At 60.4% G+C, this 21,906-nt stretch overlaps 1 protein-coding gene across 12 annotated transcripts in view; it reads right to left on the reverse strand.

Annotated features, from left to right (window-relative positions):
• CACNA1G (calcium voltage-gated channel subunit alpha1 G) overlaps positions 1 to 21,906 on the reverse strand; it is a 64,331-nt gene that overhangs the window by 9,427 nt on the left and 32,998 nt on the right. For 4 of the 12 annotated variants that reach the window (XM_075561619.1, XM_075561616.1, XM_075561608.1 and 1 more), the window contains exons 14-27: positions 18,171 to 18,255; positions 17,896 to 18,089; positions 16,506 to 16,937; positions 15,678 to 15,778; positions 15,405 to 15,528; positions 13,731 to 13,799; positions 13,441 to 13,625; positions 12,591 to 12,717; positions 10,780 to 10,905; positions 9,884 to 9,973; positions 9,126 to 9,318; positions 7,275 to 7,328; positions 2,498 to 2,649; positions 1,547 to 1,656 (exon numbers count right to left, since the gene is read on the reverse strand). In XM_075561619.1, coding sequence (XP_075417734.1) covers positions 1,547 to 1,656; positions 2,498 to 2,649; positions 7,275 to 7,328; positions 9,126 to 9,318; positions 9,884 to 9,973; positions 10,780 to 10,905; positions 12,591 to 12,717; positions 13,441 to 13,625; positions 13,731 to 13,799; positions 15,405 to 15,528; positions 15,678 to 15,778; positions 16,506 to 16,937; positions 17,896 to 18,089; positions 18,171 to 18,255 — 2,042 coding nt within the window. Of the gene's footprint in view, positions 1 to 1,546; positions 1,657 to 2,497; positions 2,650 to 7,274; positions 7,329 to 9,104; positions 9,319 to 9,883; positions 9,974 to 10,779; positions 10,906 to 12,590; positions 12,718 to 13,440; positions 13,626 to 13,730; positions 13,800 to 15,404; positions 15,529 to 15,677; positions 15,779 to 16,505; positions 16,938 to 17,895; positions 18,090 to 18,170; positions 18,256 to 21,906 lie in introns of all 12 variants that reach the window. The other 8 variants (XM_075561609.1, XM_075561612.1, XM_075561607.1 and 5 more) reach the window with 3 other exon arrangements.

Raw genomic sequence — 21,906 nt, forward strand, 5'->3', positions numbered from 1 at the left:
ACTTTAGCTCATGGGTCTCTGCTCGGAATCGGTAGCCGTTTGCTTTTTTATTTAGCACGTGCAGGGTGTCAACTCTGCCACCCATGCCAGTCTGTCTGTCACCCTGTGATGGCTTTCATGTTGCTATCGCGCTGGGAGTCATGCTACCGGCTCTGCCGATACCAACAGAGGTGGCCATGGTGGGCAGGGCTCAGCAGCACTACTAGACGAAGTCACACAGGGAGGAAAGGCCGAGCCCTTTCTTCTGGGAATTAACCAGGAAAGACTGCAAGCCGCAACTGAACACTGTGTGACGTGCCGGGGCTGGGCCGTCATCAGAAGGGATGAGCTGCTAAGGAGGCCATCATGCTTGCTGAAGGGGAGCGTCATGGGTGGACATATTAGCTGCAACTACGGGTTTAAGCATGTCAGCAATCTTGAGGATGATGTAGGGTTAGGTAACGTTTCTCTGCTCTATAGAAGGTTATCCCTCTGTGGGAGTCACCTAATTTTGTGTCAACTTGAAGGTATGTGTGTAGGGGTGGAGTCTAGCCTGTCAATCAGGTCACAGCCTGATGATGCCTCCTGGTGGGCGTGGCCTTCTCATAAGGAGGATCCTGGGAACCTCCCCGCCCCCCCTCCCTCTCTGTGTCTTCCTCTTCCTGCTGGCAAGTCACTGCCATTGGATCCATTGGAATTTTCACCGACTGGCCTGTGATCTTCCTGCATCATTGCATGTGGCTTCATGAGTCTGAAGAGGGTCTCATGGACTAGTGTCGGACTTACATTAGACTGGGCTGGATGTTTCCTTGATACACAATTACTCCTTGATATAAAGTTCTTTCTTACACATATATGAGTGTCTCTAGATTTGATTTGTTTCTCTAGTCAATCCGGCTTAACACAGCACCCGTCCATCCGTCCATGGTGTTGGCTACATGCCAACACTGGTTGAGAGGTTCTATAACTCAAACCCACTCATTGCCATCAAGTTGATTCTAACTCAAGGGGCCCTGTAGGGCAGAGTAGAGCAGACCCATGGGTTTCTGAGGCTATAAATATTCACAACAGAAAGTCTCATATTTCTCCTGAGGGGCCGCTGGTTTCATTCAAACCATCAACCATGTGGACCGCAGCCCAATGGCATAAACACTACACCACCATAGGGATCAATAATTCTTACAACTTGAGAGTATTGTTATCCCATTTTACAATGGCAGAAACGGAGGCTCACAGAAGTTAAGTAACGTACTGAGGGACATCAGCTATTAAGTGGTGGAACCAGGATTCAAATCCGGTTCCAGGCAGCCTGGCTCCCTCCAGGGTCTGCCCCATCTTGTCCTGTTCCCTCATCTTGCCCTTTTCCCAGGCCCTGGATTCCCACCCACTGGAGCCCTGAGTGGGTCCTAGAGTGGGGACTGGACCTCGAGAATAAAGGAAGGCCTTCAAGCGATAGGTCTATTTCCCCCGAAGACCCGGCGCCTCCCGGTTCCAGTCCCTCCTCTTGCACTCAGTTCTGTTTTGGAAGAGCCGGCCCCTTGGCCCCTCCCTCCAGGTCATCACTTACCTGTCTTGGAAGAAGCGGCGGAAGCCAAAGGCCACGAGCTTGAACACTGACTCCAAGACAAAGATGACGGTGAAGATGTAGTTGCAGATCTTTAGAGCCTCATCCAGGACCTGATAGGAGGAGCACGAAGCGCGGTCCCCTAAGGCTGTGGTGGGAGGCCTGCCCCACCCCGTCCAGCACGCCCCCATCCCTGATCTGGGAGATGGGATGAGTCCCGTGGGACTCTTTTCCATCCCCACCATGATGGCTGAGCACTGAGCACACCCCAGGGAGGAGCAGGGTCCTCGTTCATGTGGATGACCCACACCCTGCCCTACAGGTCTCCTCTCTTTGAACCTGCTCCTAAGGGTGGTGAACATAGCTGTCCCCCAGACTGAGAATCTGGGCCTGGTGGCCTTTCTTTATGTGGGTAGGGCACTCTCACAGGTTGCTGCGAGGGCTGGCAGTTAAGCACTCACCACTGGGCCACCAGGGTTCCTCCCAGAAGGGGCCTTGCACATTACTATTTAGCCTCCTTGATTGATGGGTGGGGAAACTGAGGCCAGAGGGCAGCTGAAGGACAAGTCAGAAATATGGTGAGGTCACACATAAGTTTCGGGGGGGGGTTTAGATGTCCAACAGGACCTCACACCAGCAGGGCAGGTGCTAGTCTGCCTTCTCCCCTTCGAAGGACTCAGAGTCTGGCACATGGTGGGCGCCCGCTAAATATCTGCTGAGCGAAAAAACCAGGTCCTCCACATGCTAGCTGTGTGGCCATGGCCAAATCCCGGAACTTCCCTGACCCTCAGTGCTGTAAAGCCTCCCAGGATCACGGCCAGAACACAGGAAGAACCCATGAGACTTGTCCAGCACCCACCAGGCACCGGAGCTCTGGCTGGGCCTGGGCTTGTCTCGCCCTGAGGGCCCCCCCCATGGCTGGAGATGGTGGCCAGTGCCGGTGGCTGCGCCTACCTGGGGCTGCTGGTAATGCTCCATAGCCATGGTGACCACGTTCAGGCCAATGACGCCCGTGATGAAGAGGTCCAGGTAGTGGGTGGTGCACAGGTGGTGGACCAGCAGCCGGAAGCGGGAGTAGTCTGAGTAGTAGGGCTTGCACTGGGCTTCTGGGGGGCAGGGGAAGGGGTGGAGGATAGCAGAGCCACCATCAGGTCCCCTTCCTGAGCACCCCCTCCACCCACAGGCCCCCCAAAGCCGCCAGCCTCTAACGCCAGAGCTGAAACATTCCACGGTCACCAGCACCCTTGGCCTCCCCATACTACTAGCTCTTCTGGGGGTGGGAGGAAGCCCTCTGGGCATTCCCCGTTCCCTTAAGCATCTGCTCTACTGGCTGCAATCTCGGGCACAGGGGAGTCAGGACATGCATAGCTCCCCATCCACATTAGACACCGGGTGAGCCTCTCCCCCCGGGAAGCCTCCGGGAGCCGCCAGCCCCCCAGCCCCTCCTGATGCTCTTGGCTCTCGGTGTTGCACGGTGAGGTCAGATCAATAAGATGAAAAACAATCAGTCTTCTCAAGCTCAGAGGAAGTGCCGTCAACCAAGAGGCAAAGGCTCTGGTTTCTCCAGCAAGTTCAGCCCCTCAAGGGGAGTGGAGGAGATTACACGGAGCTGGGATTTGGAGATAAAACCGGAGATTGGAAATTGGACAGCGTCTTGGCTGGCTGCACTCACCCACCCACAGGGCCTGGGGTGGGGGTGGTGGGGCTGAACCTGTCCCCTCAGTGGGGGAAGGCAGCAGAGAGCTCGCTAGGCTCGCTCACCCCAGACTCCAGTGGGTGGGTGGGGGGGTTGCCATACCTGACGGACTCACCCAGTTTCTAATGAGGCCATGCCCGGCTGGCCCCGGTGTCAGGGCACCGTCAGGATGAAGGCTGGGCTGGAAGCACTGTCTGAGATCTGTCAGAGGCGTGATCTTTTCTCTTGTAATTAGTGGACCACTTCATTATAGAAATCATGGTGCCAGGAGGCTGGCCTGCTTTGCAGGCAGAATAAATCTGGGGGCCAGGAGATTGTGGGGCTCTCCTTCAGGGGCCAAGGAAGAGCCAGCCCCAGCTGAGGGAGCACGCGGGGGTGGCAGACGGGTCTCCCAGCTGGGCACTATGACGGGGGAGGCTTGTGGTTCCTTGGGAGGCTTGAGAAGCCTCAGGTCCCAGACAGCTCTTCCCCCACCTCGAGAGGCCTCGGGCAGAAGTCAGCCAGTAAGGGCTGTAGCACCTGAGGCTGCTGCCAGCGGCTGGCTGGCACAAGGGCAGCAGGAAGCTCAGGCCCCCAGGCCAGCTCAGGTCTCACTGTCCTTTCCCATGCAGAGAACCACTGAACAGAGAGGGAAGCTGAGGCAGGGCCTGGGCAGGGCCCACACCACAGGCCGAAGGAAGAAGAGAGCCCAGGCTCGGCTCAGTGCTTAGCTGCACCAGATGCCCATTCCAAAACACACACACACACACACATACACACCACACACACACACACACACACACACACACACACACACACACACACACAAAACCCACCCCCGCCACTCTCCAGCATCGGCCTCCGAGTGTGGATAACCGAGAGGCAGAATGTCCAGAAAGCTCCAGCAGGCCTTTTAAAATAAATCTGAGATGGGTCAGCCAGTTGTGGGTTTGGTGGGGCAGCTCTGCTGACCCCCAGGAGTATATGTTTTGGGGGGGAGCCTGGGAGAGGGGACGAGGCCACAGGTCATCCACACAGCGATGGTGGGGCGTGGACAGGGCGGGCAGGCCGGCCTCTTCCTTCCTCAGTACCCACAAGGCCCAGAGGGCGCTAGCCACCCCAGTTGCCTTAGCTGTTGGAACTCTCTCTGCATTAATCTCCATAAATGCCGAGGGCACCCGATCCCATTATGCTAAAATATGAATGGAGAATTAACTAAAATGTTTGAATACAATTAGGTTAGAGAAAGCGGCTCCTCATTAGCCCCATTATTAGCAGAGGAGATGATGCTGAGCTGAGGCTGGGAGAGGAGCCTGTCCCCTCTCCCCTTGCCACAGCCCTTGAGGGGCTCAGCCAGGGGCCCTCCTCCAGTGGCCCAGAGGGAAGGCGGAGGGTAGGATCACTGAGAGGGGCACCTGCTCTCAGCTCCAAGACCACCCGGCCATTGCGGGCGGTACAAAGGACCCTCCGTCCTGACCCAGACCAGCAGGTGCCAAGGAGGCTGCGCACACACCGCCCTCCCCCACCCCCACGAGAGCGCAGGTTCAATGAACAGCAGGGCAGGTGATCAGCCCAGCCTATAAGACCAGAGAGTGACCGACCTGTCCTGCACACTGAGAGGCTTAGACCCTGGACCAGCTGCCAGGGAGGCTAGGGCATGAGGCCCAGAGGGTGCCCTTGGGTGAGATGGATGATGCCACCCCACCCTGCTGCTCCCCGACCCTCTGTTTTGGGTTGGTGGGAGTAACAGAGCCCCAGAGCGTCTGCTGTCCAGGCTTTTCATCCCGGCCCAGGGAGGGGCACTCTGGCATCTTGGCAGGCCTGCCCCCACCTCCCTGCCAGTATGAGTTGTGGAGAAAACACCAGAGTCAGACAGCAGGGAGAAGTGCACCCCAAGGACCCCAGCGCCGCAGGAGGGTGATGCTGTGGGTGAGAGCAGCAGGCATGGTGGGGGAGTTAGTGAGGGGCATCACGGAGTGGGCAGAGGGCTCACAAAGGGCAATGCAGGGGTAGGAGGCCGGGGTCCCTCCCAGGGGCACAGGCCCCCACAGCAGATGCCCTATTTTCAGCAGCAACCGTCAGCCTAGACACTGAGCCCCAGACAGAAGGAAGGAGGGAAGGTGGGTGGCTGCCCTGGACAGGGGTGACACCGGGGCTCAGGAGACCAGGGCTGGGTTGGGAGCCAAGGCATCCCTTGGGGCTGGCACCCAGCAGCTGAGTCTCTGCTTCCATCTTGTCAGGCTCATTCCCACGACCACCTAGGGCAACCTTGCTGCCTACCCCCGCTGCCTTTGCGGGGTGGGGGTCTGACCTGGTCCCTATTGTTCTTTTGGGGAGGCCAGGAGCCATGGAAATGCAGGTGCTTAGGTCTTTCCTAGGCCATTCTCTCAGTTGGTCTGGGCTGGGGCCCCGGGATCTGTGTTTTTCTAAGCTCTTCAGATGACTGCCCCTGACTGATGCTGCCCCAGCTCTGCCGTGGACCACGTGCCCAGGGGTGGGTTACGGGGTGGTCTGACCACATGCCTGGGTCTCCTCCTTACCACTTGGGGATGCCTGTAGCCCCAGAGGTTGTGAGCAGGTTCGGGGACATAGCTCTCTGAGGAGAGGCCTCTGTGGGCAACCCTCTACTAGAGGAGGGGTTTGGGGGTGAGTCCATCGGACCTGTGAGTCTAGAAATCAGATACACCCATAAAGAGGCAAGGTCGCCTCTTCTCACCCCCCCCCCCCAGCAAGAATTCCCAATAGAGGCTGACAAAGAGGCGGGGAGGGCGGGCAGGCGATCCAGACATCTATCAACCAGAGACCCCCATACCCCCAGAGACCAAGCACCACAGCTCAACGCCAGGGGGCAGCTGACATCCATCCTCCCAGGCCTCAGTGGTGAGCGGCTGCGTGGTAGGCGGCCCCGGGGAACTCCCGCTACCCAGAGCCACCCCGGAAGTCCCAGAGCACCACAGGTGGGGCAGCCCAGTGCCCTCAGGGCAGAGGAGAGGAAGGTACTGGCCCGTGACTCAGCCTGAGAAGGCTGTCACACAGGGGCAGTTAGGTTCTTTGCAATATTTCTGAAACGTAAAAGGACTCATCTATTTGACTGGTAAGACCCCACAGATGAATCTAACGGCCAAATAGTCTTCATCTTTTCCTCGTCCTTTCTATTACGGCTGCTCCGAAGCTCCGGTTAGCAATTAGACGGTGCCTTTGATGAGTGAAAGCAGCAACACGTAAGTCTCTGCTGTAGGGTCCTGAACTTCAGAGCGCTGCAGTTACGCTTTCAGAAGGGGCCTGGGTGAGGGGGCGTGGGGATATCAGAGCACAACCAGGCTCTGACCAGAGGCTCTTGGGTGGGTGGGCGGCTCCATCTGGGGCCGGAGCATGTATGGGGGTCAGGGGACTGGGTGCAGGGAGGGCAGGCCGGCCCAGGTGGGCTTTCCGCGACACGTGGCTCTCGGCTGGCTCTGGCTGGCTTGCTCATGCAGAGACTAAGAACCCCCTGGCTCCCTAATGGCTGGCTTTTTGGAGAAGCGCACGTGGCCATCTCCGTCCCTGCTGTTTGTAATGACGACGTTCTTACCGCGATCACTTGACTATTAATGAGCCTGTTCAATTATTCATCGTTACATTTTTGAAACCAATCCTGCCCCTTTCTGCTCTGCTCCTCCTGCTCCCTTGGATCAAAGCCCCCCCTCCCTCCAGACAAAAGGAGGTGGGAGAGATTTGCAGCCCTAATAACTGGACAACGCTGTGAGCCAAGGAAGGGTGGGGAGCAGGCAGGGCAGGGGGCATGGCAGGGGGGGGGGCCTGGGCCCCACAGCCTTTGCAGAGACATCAATTCGCACAGGGGTCAGCTGGAGGGGCTTGACTGGACCCTCACCTCCTGCCTAAGGAATGGCGCAATGCCCCTTGTCCCGCTCCCTGCCCTCTGGTGGGGGAGACACCCTCAACGAGTCACCAAGAGGAAACAAAGCACGTGCCGTGCACGAGGAGGCCCTGGGGGACAGGCTGAGCCTGACAACCCCCCCGGCCACACCCGGGACCCCACAACCACAGACGCAGTACCTGGTGCCGCGCTGGCTGAGCGGCCGGAAGCAATTACCCCGTCCAGCATTAGATCTAAAAGAACGAAACACGACATCGGTCACTGGCCGGACCAGGTGGGCTGGCCAGGGCGCCCTCAGCAGCTCACGTCCCCTCAGAGTCAGCCCTCTCTCAGCCTAGGATCTGGGTAGGCTAAGCACAGGTGGCTGGCTCTAAGCCTCAACACCCTAACTTGGGGGACAGGCCACTGGAAGGGGGCGAGCTGATCCACCAACCGGGCAGGGTCACTGTGGGGGAGGGGGGAGGGGTGGGCCGCGGTCCTTGTCACGGCCTCAGCAGCCCCTGGCCTGGCGGTACACCTCATCCACACACAGCACCCTGGCCAGGCAGGGTCCCAGGTTCTCCCAACAAGAGTCCCATCTGTAGATGCCCTGCAAGGATGGGTGAGGGGACGGAACAGGGTCAGAATGAGGTTGTAGGGGGCAGTGCCTACTTAACTCCCCACAGCCACAGGACGAGTGAGAGAGACTCCTACTGCACAGCTGGACAGCCCATGGGGACAGAGACAGCGTGTCCACGCTGCCCGAGGATGCTGCCCCCTCATCTCCCTCCTCCAGCAGCCTCACTTCACAGAGGGACACCTGCTTGGCACCCCCCCTCCCGCCCCCAACACCTTCTCCTCAGCTTCTAGGTACCTCTCACACGGCAGCAGGAGCTCCAGGGCAGGGAGGAGAAAGGGTGCCACGTTCCCTAGATCATGAGAGGATCTTCACATGCCACCAAGCCAAGGGGAGCACCTCACACACCACCCGCCCACCACCAATGCACATACACTTCATCCACACACACACCACCCGCCCCGCCCCTTCACCCTCTACACCTAACCACATCCCATCCGACTCATCTTGCGCAGGAGAGTCAGTGAGAAGGGGAGCGAGGAGGGAACCTTCAGATGCAGCCACAGACACCCAGATACACACACGCAGACAGATGCAGAAAGGCCTCAGGGACCATCAACAAGACCCGCAGAGACCGGGCAGTGGCTGAGAGTCAGGGGCCCGCTGAGTGCCAGGCAGACAGGAGGGAACGGAGTCCCAAGGCAGTAGGCAGGAGCAGAGCCCCCTGCAGACACACCTGAAAACAAAGTCCTTCCTGGACTTCTGGTCTTGCCCCTTCATGCCAGCCCACCCTCGGCCGGAAACTTGGGAGGCCTCACCTCCACCTCTCGCCCCTCCAATGACAAAAGGTGTTGGAGTTCACAGCCAATGGGGATGAAGGGCAAAGGCCAGCAAGGAGAGTCATGAGACCTCAGATCTTCCCTGAGCAGGAAGGGAAAATGTTTTACATCTTGGCCCAAATAATAATAAAACTACCCAGAAGCCCGTTTGCAGAGAGGGAGGGAAGTGGGCCTGGGGTCATTTCTCACACTGTGTCCACCTACAGGTTTGGACCAAGGTCTTCCCCAGCAGCTGCCGACCCTGGACAGGCCCAGGGTCACAACCCTTGTAGCTGGGTCAATCCCTGGGGCCTTGGATGGAGGCGTTGAGCAACGCCCCCATCAGGCTCCCTTGGGGGAGGAGGGACTCCTCTGAGAGCGAGGCTGGAGGGGGCCACACATCAGCTCCCATCTGGGAAGCGTGATGCTGAGGCCCAGGGAGCCCCCAGGGTGGGGCGAGGGGCTCCCCTCCAAGGGCTGAGCTGGTCTGCTTCATGCGGGCTCTTAAGGCAGACATGCTCTCGGGAGGACGGGAGGGGAGGAGGGGTGGAGAGCCCCTTCTCCCTGCCCCCGGCCCTCTGCAGTCACAGGCCAAGGTCAAGCACGACCCAGAGAGAGGTGGAAAGACTACCGACCAGCCATCTGCTTCTCCTTACTCCTTCTCCTCTTCTCCAGTCTCCGCAGCCGCTTCTCCTCGCGCCGCCGCGCCTCCTCCACCTCCTGGTGCTGTCGGCACTTGTGGAAGTTCTCCACCACGACGCCCACGAACATGTTCAGGACAAAGAAGGCCACGATGAGCAGGAAGGAGATGAAGTAGAGCAGCATCCAGGGGTTGTGGTTCATGATGGGCTGGTGGGGCGCAGGGGGCACAGGGGCGGCATCAGCCCAAGGGGACCCCGTTTTAGGTGCCGCCCCTGGCACCCACCTGCCTTCAAACAAAGGTCCACACACGCAACCGCTGCAGGGACCCAGCAGGTGAGGTGGATGAATGGTGTGAGTTCGGCCTAGGGGTGGGGGTGTGGGCGGGAGGGAGGGCTGGGGAGGACTGGGGGAAAGTGGAATTGCGTGCTCTGACCCACAGAGGGTCAGCTGCTTCTCTGTCCCCGCTGATGTCTGGCCCAAGGAGACACACACCCAGAAGCCCCCCCGGATCTTTTCCAGATTCCAGGTCTGATGTGACATTCACTGACGCCACTTAGCACCCATTTAGAAGCTACTCAAGGGCGTTGGGGGTCAGTAAAGCACACAGGGGTCCAGCCCATAGGCCGCCACTCTCCTCTTCTACTAAAGACCTGAAGCTCGTGGGCCAGCCTGCTTGTTCTCTCTGCCCAGGGCCTGAGCCCACAAGTCTGTACTGAGCCCCTCCTGAGTGACTTCAGCCCACGGATGGAGTCTGCCCACCTCAGCCCTGTACCTGCTGGTCCACGCCCACAGCATCCAGTCCGTCGTACATGATGTCCACCCAGCCGTCCTTGGAGGCCAGCACGAACAGCGACATCAGGGCCTGAGGAGAAGGTGAAGACCATGAGAAAGCGAGGACGTGTGGCCGAACCATATTCCACCACTGACATCAGGGGGGGGGGGTGGTGGTGGTGTTGGTGGTGTGTGTGTGTGTGTGTGTGTGTGTGTGTGTGTGTGTGCCTTGAGAGCCACCTTCTAGGTGGCTGGAGCACTCTCTGCCCCAAGATTACATGGCTGGGATGCAGTCAGAAGGACAGATGGATATCGTCAAAATCACTGCCTGGCAGGGCCAGGGACCCAAGCCTGGGAAGCCCAGAAACCACAGCAGGAGACTCTAGGGCAGGGCTGGGGGATCAGCAGCAAAGCAAAATGAGCTACTCCATTTCCACAGTTCTCTGCTTCTGGATACACAGCGTGAGGGCAGGGGTCCTCACCCTACAGCAGACCCAACAAATCTAGACATCCTCTCATCTGTCCTACTACCACCAGAGGAGCCCTGGTGGTGTAGCGAACCGCCAGGTCAGCAGTTCAAAACCACTAGCTGCTCCTCGGGAGAAAGATGAGGCTTTCTACTCCTGTAAAGAGTGACAGTCTCAGGAACCCGCCGGGGCAGCTCTGCCCGGTCCTGTAGGGCACTGTGAGTTGACATCTCCTCGACAGCAGTGAGTTTGGAGTTTGACATTTGGGAAGCAGACCACCAGCTGGGTGTGAACTGCCGACCGCTCAGCTAAGGGTCCCTGGTGCCTCCCAGGGGCTGCTGCACCTCTGAGCAGGGCTAATGGGCCTTGGGCTCTCGGCGCTGTAGGTGGTGGGGATGCTGAGGGCTGCCCGCCCTCCCTTGGGGCTCACCTGGCCGAGGTTGTCGAAGTTGTACTTGTGACGGACCCACCGGTAACTGGCCTCGGCACAGTCGGACTTGTTGGTGATGTTCCTGGTGTCCTCACCTTGGCACACGAAGAACTTCCCTTTGAAGAGCTGGGAGCAGAGAGACACACACAGCAGACGGCGGGAATTAGGCTGTGAGTACAGGCCGTCAGGACGCCCAGAGCTCCGCCCCCCGCCCCCCCATGCCGGGTCCAACAAGCTCTGGGAACACCTTGGGTGAAGGTGGGCCAAGCAGTCTGGGCTCAGTCATGCCTGGGGACCACCACCCGGACCCTTCCTCTGAGCTCCTGGGAAGGCAGGTCAGGAGACAGGGAAGCAGCTAGTCACCGGGGGTGAGGGCAGTGTTCTCCAAGTTTGCCCTGGACCAGCAGGCTCAGCATCCTCTGCGAGTTTGTTGGAAATGGCACCCCCATCCCCCCCACTGTAGACCTGCTAAACTGGAAACTGAGGAGTTGTCCTCGTTTTACTCAGACGAACTCACTGCCATTGAGTTGATTCTAACTCATAGCAACCCCATAGGGCAGGGCAGCACTATCCCTGTGGGATTCCAAGCCTGCAGCAAACTCTTCACGGAGTACAAAGCCTTGTTCTCCCATGGAGCAGCTGGAGCAGCTGGTGGTTTCAAACCGCTGACCCTGGAGTTAGCAGCCAATGCGTAACCACTACGCCGCCAAGGCTTCTGTGAGAGTAACCAGGCTCCCAAGTCATTTGTCTGAGAATGGCACTTGACCAGTAGGCGGCAGAGGTGGGCTTGAACCTGGGTCTGTCTTGCGAGCTCTCCAACTCCTCCCATTCCAGCCCAGGCTTCCCACGTGCCCTGGCTCTGAGTGGGAAAGGGATTTGAGGGGGGCGGGGAGAGGGCCAAGGGGTTTGGGCAAGCAGGCATCTCCCACTCCCCGAGACTGAAATTGCAGTCCTTCAATCCTGGGCCGGGGAGGCGGCTGGAGGAGGGGAGGGGAGAGGCATGAGGGCAGGAAGGGGTGCTGGGGGGGAGGGGGAAGAGAGGGTACACAGAGGTACCACATCACTTTGGCAAATGGACCCCAGCCTGCCTCCGGGGCTAGAGAATCTCTAGGAAACGGCATCAGCCTTCTTCCCAAGGCGGAATTGGCCATCCCAGGAAGGGAGGGAAGGAGGTGGGAACCAGCCACCCACCGGCTCCCACGCTGCCCAACAGCCAGCTGTTTACCCTGCAGCTGAGACATCTGGAGCTGGGGGCACTGGAGGGCAGGAGTCGGGGCTCCCGGGCCCCCAGAGGCACCCACTAAGTTCTGTAGGCAGGTCCCACTCCAAGTTCCCTCCCTGGGCTCTAGGCCAAGTCCCCGGGCAGCCCCACTTCCTGCCTCATCCAGGGTCTGCACACTCCTGCCTGCCAGCACACTGCTAACCTGGCCCAGCTGTCTGGGCCCTGGATCCAAGGCCTGGCCTCCAGCCTGCCAAGCTCAGGCAGGCGTGAGAGGGGAGGGGAGTTGGGGGATCCAGGGGGAGCTCCCGGAGCAGGGCGAGGGGCGGGAGCAGCAGCTACTGCAGACGGGCCTCCCTGCCGAAGCCCTGGTCTACTTGGGGCCCTGCTCTGGGCCCCCAGTGTTCTACAGACTGCTCAGGAGGCATGGGGAGCCTGAGGCCCAGGGCCTCACAGGTGGGTTGTCGCCCTGTCTACTCTCTGGAAGGAGGACAGAGACAAGGCCTTGAGTCTTAGGACCCAAGGGCCAAGAGAGGGCACTCCTCAGGTCTCTCGGATCGCTGGACCCCCATCCTGGAGGGTCCCCACAAACCTGCACCCCTAGGATGCCAAAAATGATGAAGAAGGCACAGCAGATGACCACGATGTTGCCGATGGGCTTCAGGGAGGACATCAGCGTCTCCACCACCAGCTTCAGCCCCTGCGCCCGGCTGATAACCCTGGGGGTGGGGAGAGAGGGGGGTAAGAGGGGCCCCCCGACTCTAACACTGCCTGAGACGCTGCCCTCAGCCCCACCCTAGCTCAGTGTCCCCCTTCACCCCCCAGAGTAGAGTCGCAGGGCACCCCCACCCCATCAGGACCACATCCACACACTCTCCCAGTAGGCTATAGACAGGGCTCCTCCAAATGAGTCCCTGCCAGCCTGGGGCCCAGGGCGATGACCAGCCCGACATACGGTGTCTAAGGGGTGCAGTGTCCTGGGAGATAGCAGGAGGCGAGGGGCCACAGGGCGAGTGGGCTGCCACAGAGGGGCAAGTGTCAGTCCTGAGTCTGTGGGGCCATCGTCCAAGACGCTTGGAGGTAACGTATAGCTGAGGGTATTCTGAGAGGCCAGGCATCCTGTTAGGGGGTGGTCCTCAAGGGGGCCTTAAGTGGGGAACGCCAGCAACAGGAGTCTGCTACCTCACAAGGAGGAGCACGTCCCCACCAAAGGCTTGAAGGGCCCTGGAGTCCTACGCGGGCCCCACGCCGGCATCAAGGGACCCTCGAGAGTGTGCTGTCTTGGAGAGGAGGCCGGCGGTGCCCCCGGGGAGGGAAACCTGTTGTTGGTGTGTGACTGCATATGACCCCCGAATGACAGAGGGGCCAGGGCAGCCCGAGGGGACAGGGAGGACGTGCTGGGGAGAGGCACACAGGCTCGTGCCACTCGGGCGGGCGGGCACCTGAGCGGGCGCAAGGTGCGCAGCAGACGCAGCACCCGCAGCATGCCCAGGATCTTGGTGCCGCTGTTGGAGACCATGGACACCAGGATGTCGATGACGGAGATAAGCACCAGCAGCCCATCCAGCACGTTCCAGCTGCTGCGCAGGTACGCCTGCTCCCCGAAGCACCAGCCCAGCGCCACCACCTGGGACCACAGGCCGCCATGTCAGTCCCCGGGCCCACCCGAAGCTGGGAACGCATCGTGCCACGCCCGCATCCCGGTCCCCCGGCCACCCCGGCCCCCGCTCACCTTCACTGTCATCTCGGCCAGGAAGACGGCGGTGAAGATGTAATTGGAGAGAGTCAGGAAGATGCGTTCCTGCGGGATGGGGATGGCAGGTGGGCCCAGGGGGCAGCACATGGCCCGTGGGGAGCATGTCCTCAAGGGCCCCAGCGGGGCCAGGGGAGCCTTGCACCTCCATGGAGTCTCACCCTGGCCCCTGAGCAGACCCTCCCCTGGGGTGTGGCCGAGGGAGGAAGTGACCCCTCAGTACGACTGTCATGTGAGCATATCTCAGGCTTTACCCCTTGACTCCTTCCTGAACACTGGATAAACCTGGTCTCTGTACCGCCCCCCCCCCGCACCCAACACACACACACACACACACACACACACACACACACACACACGTGTGCACTGTGCTCCTCTCCTACCTGCTCCCGGGCCACGGATTCTGAGGGGCGCTCTAGAAACAGACCCTCGGAGCAAGCAAGCAGGGGGCCGGTACTGGTACATGTATGATCGGGCAGGGTGGGATGAACACAGCCTAGTCCCCTGAGGACTGAGCCCACTGGGTGGACTCCACTGGATGACCATGGAGGGGACACAGAGAGAGGCCACAGGCATAGCTGCATGTCAGAGAGACAGGCGCACAGAGAGGGCAGAGCCAGAAGACACCGGACCGACCGTCCAGGCCAGCAGATGCGGTGGCGGGTGGAGGCTGTGGTGACAGAGAGGAGAGCTCTGCTGGGCAGCAGGCAGGGCCTCAGGGTGTGAGTGTGACCAGCCAGGGCCCCAGCCCAGCAGCCCTGAGCAGCCTGGACGTGGGGCAGGGTGACATGGGAGGGTGTTTGCTCAGCCACCTACTCCTAGGCTGCCCCCTCCATCCACACCCAGCCCGCCCTGATCCCACCCTGATGGAAAACAGATGCTGCGACAGCCAGGCGTCCTAAACAATGGTGTGGGCAGCAGCAAGGAGGGGTGGGGGGCGGCCCCTCCGGCAACCCCCAAGCTAAGCAAGTGGTACACAAGCCATGAGGGGAAACAGAGGCACCCCACCCAGCCACCCTGCTAGGACTCGACTCATGCAGCGGGGAGGTTGCTTGTGCCACCAGGCTGGGGAGACACAGCCCAGAGAACCCCCAGAGTCATTCATCCCAGCGAGACTCGGGACTACTGACTTCCTGAGACCTGGCAGAACCAATGTACCCACTGAGGGCTGAGAGCAGATTCCCTTCCTGCTGAGTCTGCACCACCCACACGGGGTGAGACCTCCCCCACATCCATGCACAGCTATGGGGGGCCCCTGAGGGCACTCAGCCTGTATAGGGATAAACCGCTGGCTCTGTTTGCCCCATCTCAGGGTTCCTGCCACCCAAGCATGGCTGTGGCCTTCCCACGGGTGCCTCTGAGCCCCTTGCTCACAACAGCACGCTGGCGGTAAACCACCTGGGACGCATGCTGTAGCACTCTCTCCTTGGGAAGGGCCCACTCCCCACTTGGGGCAGTGTGTGACAGAAGGGAAACTGAGTGGGGAGGCACGCAGGAGGCACTTCGGGGAGTTGGGGAGCCCTAAGCTGGGACCCTGGCTCCCCCTTCCCTGGCTCTGGGCCCTTCGCCTGCCTCCCCTGCTAGCGGTGCTGACAAGTCAGGGAGGGGCCTGGCACACCCACAGCCCTGGTGCAGACTGTCCCGGTGACTCACGGCGCTGTGGGGGTCGATTTTGGGGCGCTCCATGGCGATGGTGATGCAGTTGAGGAAGATGATGACAAGGACGACGTGGTCGAACATCTTGTGGGTGATGATCCGGTGGCACAGGAGACGGAACCTGCCCCAGAACAGAGCCAAGGCTGGGCAGGAGACAGGGCTGGGCAGCAGTGTGGGGGATGCCCGCAGCCCACGACCTTCCCTGGGCCCCCAGAGCACCCCTGCTCGGGCCATGGCAGGGCTGGGCAAGGTTGGGGCCTCCTCACTCACTTTGACTGTGGAGGGAAGATGTAGGCTGACCAGGCGTCCCGCTCACGGCAGCAGGCAGGGAGCTGGGCTCGGATCCACGCCCGCATTCGTTCCCCTTTGCTCTGTGGAAGGGACGCGGGCGGTGAAAGGGCCCAGGCCCCCTCATAGCCATCCCAGCAGCCCCTACACCGGCCATTTGTCTTTCTTCTCTTTTGTGATCCCTGAATCCATCTCCCCACCTCCCCTAGAGCCTCACCACCCCTCACCTCTCCCTACTTATCTCCTCTTCTCTCTTCTCCCCTGCACACCCCAGCCCGGCCCAGCCAGGCCCCATGGCTCTCCAGCTTCCTCATCCCTGCCTCCAGAATAGCCCCTACCTGTCCTCCCTCGGTGTCCCCCTGCTGGGGCTGGAAGCCATCCTAAGGATCAAACATTGTACCCACCACACTGTCCGTCCAAAGAGGACACAGGCCCCTCTTCTCTTGCTAAGCTGGGCCCGCAGTCCCGGGCCCCTGCACCCCACCCCAGGCCCAGGCGGGTGACAAGGGGGCTGGAGGAGTGTGAGTGAGTGGGTAAAAATGGTGTGAAACAGATGAGAGAGGGGCCAGGGAGGGGCCGTCCCCTCGGAGAGGTGAGTGATGGGTCTGAGTCACAGGAGAGGCCATGAAAGATTCATCTGAATCTGCCCGCGACCGTGCAAAGCCACCCGAGGAGCGGAGGGAGGCAGGGCTGTGGAGCTCGGTTCCCAGACAGACGGCACCCTGAATAGCACAGAGAGCTGGGGGTGGGGCCAGCTCTGGGCTCTCTCCAAGTCAGGGTGAGGACCCACTGCACCCCCAGGTGCCTCACCAGGTTACCCTCGTCGTCAGCATCATCCCCATCTAGTGGAGGCTCATCCGGGTGTGAGGCCCGGGCCAGGCGCCCAGGGGCCGATCTGCCATTGCAGTCCTGGTGCTCCGAGGATGAGCTGCGGCCGCTAGCCATGCGGTGCAGCCCGGGCACCTGCAGGGTATCCGGCAGGTCGAAAGATCCCTTGGCTTCCTGCTCCAGGGAGCCCCCAGGGTGCCGGGCGCTGCCCACCGGGCTGGCCCGCTCCTCTTCCGAGCTGTCCTCCTCATCCTGGCTCTCCTGGCCCTTGCCGGACAACAGGGACCGCCGCTCCCCACTGGGGCTCCTGCGTTTCAGGCTGGGGGCACGGCCCAGGCTGTTTCGACTCGAGCGCCTGCTGGCCCAGCTGCTGGCAGCACTCCAGGGGCTGTGTGGGGAGCTGCGGGTGCTCGGCTGGGGGGCAGGCAAAGCAGAGAGGGTCTCAGCCATGGTTGGGACACACACACACTCACTCACTCACTCACTCACTCACTCACTCACTCACTCACTCACTCACTGTGCATCCCTGTCTCCCATGAGCCTCCCTGCCACCACATCAGGCTTGAGCAGGAGCCTGGACTCTGAGGCCTAAGTTCAGATCCTGGCTTACCCAGGACAAGCTATGTGACCTAAGTCTCTCATTTATCCGGTAAGAGGCTGTGTTGCCACTGGCCATATAAAACCACGGTGAAAGACCCGGGCTCAGGCACTGGCCTCCTGGGTGAAAATACAGGCTCTGCCACCTACCAGCTGCGGAGTTTTCAACAAGCCACCTGGCCCTGAGAGGACAGAGTGGGGAGGAGCTGGGAACACAGCTCACGGGGTAGCCGAGCAGGACCTTCCTGCGCACACTAAGGGACAGTGCTCAGAGTGTGTGGTCCAGAGGCGATAAACAGATGAAGGATTGCTATGATCAAGATCGGGGATGGTAGGAACTGAAAGGCTGCAGGTTCGAGTCCATCAGAGGCAACTCAAAAGACAGACCTGGTGATCTACTGCCCAAACACCAGTCAGTAAAAAGGCATGGAGTTGAGTGCTATTTTGACACACACGACCATTTGGATGGCAAGAGATCTGACTGGTGTTAGGAGGCAGGGAGGACCCCTGCCTGCCTTCTGCAGATGAGGCTCAGCGTGTGTGCTTGAGTCTCGCTCACGGTTCCTCAACTGGGAATCAGAAGAGGCAGGATTTGAACCCTGATCTTTGGCCGACTGACAAGTCTCAGCCTTACTGGCTCCCCTGAGGTTTGTCAAGGCACACACAGGCCCCTTCCAGCCCCTGGTCCAGCCCTTGGACCTGCCTCACCTTCACCATCTCTTTCTACAGCCTTTTGTCCAGCTCCTCCCACCTGGCACCCAGGTGCACCCCGTACCGGTGACTTCATCTCATGGGCTGCTCCAGGCTCTGCAGACCAGCAGCTGCTGGTGCGGCGGGAGGCGGGGCCCAGCGGCTCCCCCAGGCCCGTGCTGGAGCTCTTGGGCAGTGACATGGGGGTGGCGGCCGTGTGGATGATCAGAGGGGGGAGTAGGCTCCTCTGCAGCTCCGGGTGCTCTCCCAGGGACATCACTACAGGGGAGAGAGGGGGTACCCTCTAGTCCACGTGGGCTGGCCCAGGCCCAGGGCCCACACACCCAGAAAGGTACTTACGGGCCAAGCGTTTCTTCTTGTCCCCATCGCCGTCCAGGCTGGGCGAGAAGAAATCAGGCTCAGACTCGGACTTGGTGGCATCTCCCTAGGACCAAGGAGCAGCAGGGGGCCCGTTAGGGACCTGGCCAGGGCAGGGGGAGGCGGAACGGCTGAAGTCTCCATCCTCACATGAACACACCACAAGGAGGCCACGGAACCAGAACCACGGCACAAAGCATGCACCGGTGCACGGCCTCCCCAGACACCCCCACCCCCAGACCCTGACACCTTGGCCTGCCACCAGCTACGGCTCAGAGATGGCCATGGCTAATCCCACAGCCCAGAGCTGCACCAGCCTGGCCGGGCTTGACGCCAAACCTGGCTGCGGTGGAAGAGTCACCGGGAGGCCAGACAGGCCCAGGGAACCTGGGGCCTGAGTGAGTTCCAAATGGCCACGAAGACCCTCAGGCTGTCCCTCCGTGGCCCGCTGCTTCTCTAGCCTCAGACCTAGGAACTGGGAAGGTCGGTCCAAGAATTCCTTTGGCCTTCCAACTGCCCCAAGCTGGGCCATTCCCTTGGCCCTGTTTTTGCCTCTGCCCCAGTCTGGTCTATGGGACAGAGGTTTCTTCCTGCTTAGCAGGTCAGTAGGTTCCCCAGTAATTACACACTTCTCCTTAAGAAGTTATTAAAAACGACTTGATTGCTACTTTTGATAAGGGCATAAATATTGCGTAATTGGCATCTCAGGGGGTCCTTTTCATTAACTCAGTTTACATCCCTAATGAGGCCTTTAATTATCAAGTGGGATCTCCAGGGGGCTGCTCGGGATGCATAGCACTGTGGGGTCCCACAGGAACCCTGGGTTCACCCCGAATCCGGAGCCAGTGCTGGAAGCAGCAGGGCACAGGCTCAGAGCAAAGCTGGAGGAGGGGCGTGTCCTTGGGTCCCAGTGGACTCCAGGGCGGCTTACAGACCAGACTCAGGAGTGAGTTCGATGTTGGTGCTCTCTGGCCAGAGGACAATCTCCAAAGAGCCGCGCTGGGCCAGGGCAGCTGGTGTAGTCTCCAGCAGGGGCTCAGAGCAGGGAGATGGTGGGCAGGCATGCGGCCACCAGTCTTCACTTCACCGAGGCCCAGTGTCCCAGACTCCTCAGGACCCAGGGTGGACACCACACACAGACACACACAGGATTCTAAGTCCCTTCTTTCTCTGGCCAACCCACTGGCAGAACAAGGAGGCCCCCCTTGTATGTCCTCAAGGGAGAAGGGACTTAAAATCGAAGCAAATCTCACAACACCAATGACCACCACAGGCTGCACAGTAGCTGAGCATCAAGGACGAGCACAGAAACACAGGGCAGCAGGGGTGGGGTGGGACACGGGGCACAGGGGCATGCCGACTCGGGTTGCGTACCTACCCCCTGGGAGTCGACAGGCAGCTGAATACAGCTCAACTGTCCACTCGCATCTTCCCGTTTGCTGATTTCCTACGGGGAAAGGGGAGGCGGGGAGGGGCGCTGTCACCCCCGGGGCCCGGGCTTTCAAAGGTGGGCATGGAAGGAAGATGGAGATGGGGAGTGAGGGCAGGCCCAACAGCAGGGGAAGCGGGGATTAAGAGGAGCCAGAAGACCTTCCAGAATTCAACCTCAGGCCCTTGGGCCAGAATGATTCTGGAAGGCGAGGGCAGAGGCCACGCAGGTAGATGGCGACCGGGCAGGAGAGGTGAGGGCGTGCTGGGTGGCATCAGTAGCTTCACTAACGCTAGCTCGTGTCCCCACAATGGGAGAGGCAGGGACCGCCACTGCTCGATGTCCTACAGGCGATGACCTGAGGTTCAGAGTCCACCCAGAGAGCAAGAGGCGGCCCTGGGCCGGGACCCTGAGTCCGCAGCCCTGCAGACAGCTCACGGCTCTGCGGCTTGGAGGCAGGGCGCTCGGCAAAGGAGGAGGAAGGAGGAGAGGAGCGGGGACAAGTCGGAGGGGGGGCGGCGGGAGCGAAAGCAGGCCTCTGCTTTCAGGCTCGGCCATGTCCCTTCCAATCACCACCAACTCAGCAGATCTGTTTGGGATGGGATGTGACAAGTCGCGGTGGGACAAGGCGATGATGTTGTTTAATATCAATTAATGGCCTCACGCCGGGCCTGCTGCCTGTTCATTTAATTAAGTGTGTGCATGACAAATACCCAGGGATCCAAGGCACTGCCCCCCTGCCATCAGAAAACCCACAGCCCGCCCCTGCACCACCCCTTCCACCTCTTGGCAGGATGGCTGAGCCGGCAGGGGGTGGCCCTGAAGCCCCCCTGCTGGTGGAGGCCCACAAAACTGGGGCAGCCACTTCCTCCACTGAAGTGGGGTGTCTCACTGGTGGGGGAGAAACACAACGGCAAAACCAGTCTCCCTTTCCAGACAACGGGCCCTGGAAAATCCACACAGGAAAGGGCAGCAGGTTCCACGGGCAGTGACCCCCCCACCCCCACCCCGCAGCACAGCCTCTCACTTGGACACTCAGTCCCGGCAGAGGGGGCTGATAATGCACTGGAAGCAGCCCCAGCCTGAGGCCCCCCTGTCCCACACTCACTTCTCTTCTGAAGGCTGAAGAGGCTGCAGCAGCCACCCCCCACCCCCCCTCCACCCCCTGCCTGGCAGAGCCAGAATGACCAGGCCAGGCTGGGCTGCTCTCCATTCACACGCAGACGGGGCTGCTGCCTAGCAACCTGGACCAGCTCAGCTGCACTCAATTTAACAAGGTGTTGTCTGGAAGCGCTGGGAGGGGCTGTGGGGCCGGGGCTCTCCAGGACAACTGAGGACCACATATCCCTGGAAGAACAGCCGGTAAGGGGAGGGCACGGGAACAAGGAGAGTTCTGTGTCCCTTAAGGGCTCCACAGGAGTTGTCCTGGGGAAGCCTTGACCAGAGGAGCTAGTGGCTCTCACCTCTGAGTGCCCCCTCCCACTGGTGAAGGGTGGCAGCTGAGTGGGGGCTTTCAGAGAGACCCTGCCTCTTATAGGAACAGTGTGGCACCCTTTAACCGGCAGGGCCAGGAAATCCCAATGACTGTCCCATCCCCAGGAGGGGGCTGCCACCCTGGCATCACCAAGGGCCCAGAGGAGGAGGAGACGGGACCGTGAAGCGCTATCGAGTTAAAACGGAGACGGCACCTCAACAGCCGGGCCGGGCCCGCGGGGAACAGCCCTCCCTGGCAAGGCTGGGAAAGGAGTCGGAAAATAGATTTTTGTTTTTCCACCGTGTGCGGGTATTTATAGACAAGGCCCCAGCGGGAGTTTCCATCCGGGTCACCCAACGAGAACTGGACCAAGCGCCGCTCCCACCCCACCTGGAGCGTTTCTAGGTTGGGTCAACCTGCACGCACATGGCACTGGGAGGCAAGGCGGGTGCGGGGAGGCTCAGGGGAGTGAGGGTGGGGAGTAGAGACAGAGCAACCTGTCCGGCAGATGCTCTGTCTGGGCAGGCCAAGGGCAGGCTCGATGTAAATCCATATTAATCGATGACGCTGCCTGTGACGACGGCAACGGGGCCTGGGCTGGAAATAGGATGCTGGTCTCTGCCGTGCCTGCAGCTAATTGGGCTCATTTCTCACCCCGGCAGCTCAGCCCTGCCCGGGCCCTGTGGCATCTTCATCAGGCTCAGCCACGCACAGAGGACTGACCTGCACACAAGCCAGCCAGCACCCCCCCCCCCGCCCCTTGGCTCAGCTGGTCAACAGTTCCCTCCATTGTCCTGGCGAGTGCTCTCTCGGGG

This window comes from Tenrec ecaudatus, chromosome 10 (genome assembly GCF_050624435.1).
Source record: "Tenrec ecaudatus isolate mTenEca1 chromosome 10, mTenEca1.hap1, whole genome shotgun sequence".
In the NCBI taxonomy this organism is placed as follows: domain Eukaryota; kingdom Metazoa; phylum Chordata; class Mammalia; order Afrosoricida; family Tenrecidae; genus Tenrec; species Tenrec ecaudatus.